This window comes from Diabrotica undecimpunctata, chromosome 2 (genome assembly GCF_040954645.1).
Source record: "Diabrotica undecimpunctata isolate CICGRU chromosome 2, icDiaUnde3, whole genome shotgun sequence".
Taxonomy (NCBI): domain Eukaryota; kingdom Metazoa; phylum Arthropoda; class Insecta; order Coleoptera; family Chrysomelidae; genus Diabrotica; species Diabrotica undecimpunctata.
In genome coordinates this window covers 94,494,941-94,498,968 of record NC_092804.1, presented here as the reverse complement: position 1 = coordinate 94,498,968, position 4,028 = coordinate 94,494,941, and the positions used below count along the sequence as shown (strand labels likewise).

Below are 4,028 nucleotides of genomic sequence, written 5' to 3'. Positions count from 1 at the left end.
GTAGTGGGTAGGAGAGAATTGCTTTCAATAAAATGTTCTAGGCGAAACTTAAACATGCGTTCAAAAGTCTTGGTCAGACAAGACATTAACGATATAGGTCGATATGATGAGGGTAATTTTGGATCTTTAGATGGTTTTCTAATTAAACATATAACAATATTTTTTAAATCCTCAGCATAATCTTGTTTTACCCACCAGTTGTTAAAAATTTTTCAAATGATTTGTTTAGCTGAAACTGGAAGATTGTGTAAAATTTTATAATATATGTGAAACCATCCAAACCGGGAGCCGTGCTTCTGGTTTGGTTTACTGCCAAAATTAACTCTGAATAGGTAAAAGTTTTAGACATAGTATCTGAAGTAGAACAAAAATGAAAATTTTTTTGATTGTCTACATTGACATTAGAGACCGAAGGCGGGGCCAGCTGATTCAGAACATCCTCAATTAAATCTTCGTGCAATGGAGGTTTCTTTTGTTTATGATATTTGTTTCTTATAACTTTTACACAATTCCAAATGTTTGAAAGGGGTGTAGATCTATTGAGTTGATTAAGAAAGGTTATCCAACTATTTTTTTGGTTTAACTTGAAAATGAGTTTAGCCTTTGCTGCAATATTTTGGTAATTCAGATAATTTGTAATATTTCCTTGTCTTCTGAACAATTTAAGTGCGTGGGAGCGACTTTCAGCTATATCAGAACATTCTTTGTCCCACCAATAGGGCCTTGGGACAGAAGGAATGAAAGGTTTTTTAACGGGCATGGATGCAGATGCTGCTGAAGATATAACTTCAAATAATTTTTTTGTTATTCGACAGTTATCTGAATTATTTAGAGATAAATTTACCAAATCTGCCAAAAAAGGGGAGATAAGAGTTAAATCAACTGCAGAGTGATTACCATTGGGATTAACTCTAGTGGGCGATCCATCATTTAAAGTAATTAGTTCCAAAAAATCTAAAGCTTCTGTTAAATCCTTTCCCCCGCGATCTTCCGGAATAGGGCCCCACCTGTAATGGTGTACATTAAAATCGCCGCAAAAAATTGTACGGGAGATATCATCAAACTGTACCAATAAGTTTAACCAATCTTTTTTTGGAATCTACGACAAAAGGACGCGGAAAACAGGACGCGGAAAACAGGACGCGGAAAAAAGGACGCGCGAAAAAAGGACGCGCGAAAAAAGGAGGCGTGGAAAAAAGGACGCATATTATTAATGAATTACTATAAATAGTTTATTTTAATTGACATTAGCCATTACCCCCATTTTATCCCCATATGCTATTACAGAAAATGATTCTACCTAACCTAAAATCGGTTACGGTAAGAGTAAAAAGTGAAAAATAATTATATGAAAAAAACTTGCCCTCACATTTTATCGAGGCTTAGGACTAAAATATCTTAAGTAAAATAATAAATACTAATATAATGTTGATTCAAGATTTCTGGTATTGAAACAGGTTAGATTCCATATTATCAGAATTATGTATGGGATTAGAAAAACCCAAGTACCAGCCCAGTAAGGGGTCTAATGAGTGTTTAACGCGAACCGGAAGGTTGATAAATTCCGCAGGTAATGTTAAGAATGTAAATAGAAACGATTAGTAAGAAAATAAAACTTTCTAATTGTTTGATAATTGTTTTTAAGAAATGAATATTACAAAAGGTCCGATATAACAAAACATCATTAACCAAATTGTTTATATAGGGGAAACTTGTCGCGGTAGGTAATTTATTCTGTTCTTAACAAGAAAACATTTTACAAATTGATATCAGTCTGTTAAGATGGTGTTAGCGTTTGTGAAAAGCCAAAAAGGCAACAACTTGTTACTTTATAATGGATTTCTCCATAAAAAAGAGCGAGTGGTTGGTGAAAAGACAATTTGGAAGTGTGCTACTTATAATAAGTGTAAATGTACAGGAAGAGTGCATACCGTTGTGGATGAAATTACAAAATCCACAGAACATAATCACGTTGCAGACACGGCAAAGATTGAAGCAAAAGAAGCTTGTAACCGGATGAAAGAAGTTGCACAACAACTGGAACACTCCACCCAAGGTGTAGTAAGTGAAATTTCTCAAGGACTTTCCTTAGCTGCTACGGCACAACTTCCATCAGTGTCGTCGTTAAAAAAAACTGTGCAAAGAGTTCGGAACGAGCTAGAAGGTACGCCCGCAAATCCGAGAAATTTAGAAGAACTTGTGCTTCCTGAAGAATATAAAACAACTACAGGCGGTGAGCTATTTCTATTATTTGATAGCGGGCCAGAAGAAGAACGTATTTTGTTATTTTCAACACAAAGATATTTAAGATTTATGGAACAATGCGATCATTGGTATGCCGATGGAACATTTAACTCAGCACCACCATTGTTTTCTCAAATATACACAATTCATGGAGTGCGATACAGTAATGTAATCCCGACTGTATTTGCACTTCTAACGAACAAAACACAAGAGACTTATACACGTGTTTTTCAGCAACTAAAGGTGTTGAATCCGGCCTTGCGCCCTCTAACAATAATGATGGACTTTGAAAGAGCGGCAATGAATGCTGCACAAACTGAGTTCCCAAATGTGAGAATCCGCGGATGTTTTTTTCATTTCTCGCAGTGTATGTGGCGCCATATTCAAAGTGCCGGATTGCAACGTAGATATATTGAGAATCCTGACTTCGCCCTTCACCTAAGACAATTGACAGCTCTTGCGTTTGTTCCAGACAACCATGTAGTCAGAGTGTACGAGGAGTTGCTCAATAGCGATTTTTATACACAAAATGAAGAACTACTAGTGCCGCTGATTAATTACTTTGAAGACACTTGGGTAGGGAGATTAGCTAGAAGAGGAAATCGAAGACAACCCCTTTTTCCAGCAAATGTATGGAATTGTTACGATTTGGCAGACCAAGATATACCTCGAACTAATAATGCTGTCGAAGGATGGCACAACAGCTTTTCTTCTCTTCTCAATAGTGCACATCCGAATATTTGGAAATTTATTAATTCTCTAAAAAAAGAATATGATTTAAATGTTTTGAAAATAGAGCAGTACATTTCGGGCAATGTACCTCCACGCAAAAGAAAATATCAAGATACAGCAAACAGGATAAGGACTATTGTTGCCGATTATGCTGACAGACCAACTTTAGAATATTTGAGAGGCATTGCTCACAATTTTCAGTTGCAAACATAAAAAAAATTAATATCAAAAATAAAACAAAACAAAAATAAAATGACAAAAAAATTCCAAAAAAAGCAAAAAATAAAAAAAAATAAAAAAAAACTTGTAAACACGCCAGCTTCTGCTGCCACTCCTAAGCCTGGATAAAGTGTGAAGGCAAGTTTTTTTCATATAAATATTTTTCACTTTTTACTTTTACCGTAACCGATTTTAGGTTAGGTAGAATCATTTTCTGTAATTATATATAGGGGATAAACGGGGGTAATTGCTATTGTCAATTAAAATAAACTATTTATAGTATTTCATTAATAATATGCGTCCTTTTTTCCACGCGTCCTTTTTTCCACGCGTCCTTTTTTCGCGCGTCCTTTTTTCCGCGTCCTTTTTTATGCGTCCTTTTTTCCGCGTCCTTTTGTCGGTATACCCTTTTTTTTGTGGCTGCTATGTCTGAAGGTTTGTATACTGAAACGAAAGAAATATTTATATCTGGAATAAATACTGCACATACTTCAATGCCCCTTGAAAAGTTTTGAATTATTTCACTTTCTTGATAGTTAATTGTTTGTAAGATAAATATACCAACTCCGCCATATCCGTCATCACGACACCTTTTAACCTTTCCGGAATCGTGCTATAAAAACTTACGTTGCAGGCCGTGCGGGGTAACTATGGTACCCCACTAAAATACTTTAATAATTCATTTAAATTATACATTATTGTTTGGAAAGTTATATAATAAAGCTCTAGTCACTGAAATAATTTGTTTTTATTATTAAAAAGATGTACATTTTTTTTATTTTACCTGTAATTACAATAATATGATCTTATTTATCATTTTTACAGTCAGGGCA

The 4,028-nt window shown here is 34.8% G+C and overlaps 1 protein-coding gene across 1 annotated transcript; it reads left to right on the top strand.

Annotated features, from left to right (window-relative positions):
* The first annotated feature begins 1,782 nt into the window (after positions 1–1,782).
* LOC140433802 (uncharacterized) lies at positions 1,783–3,189 on the top strand. Its single transcript, XM_072521778.1, has 2 exons — positions 1,783–2,968; positions 3,041–3,189. The coding sequence occupies exons 1-2, from the start codon at positions 1,783–1,785 to the stop codon at positions 3,187–3,189; spliced, it is 1,335 nt and encodes a 444-aa protein (XP_072377879.1).
* The last annotated feature ends 839 nt before the right edge of the window (positions 3,190–4,028 follow it).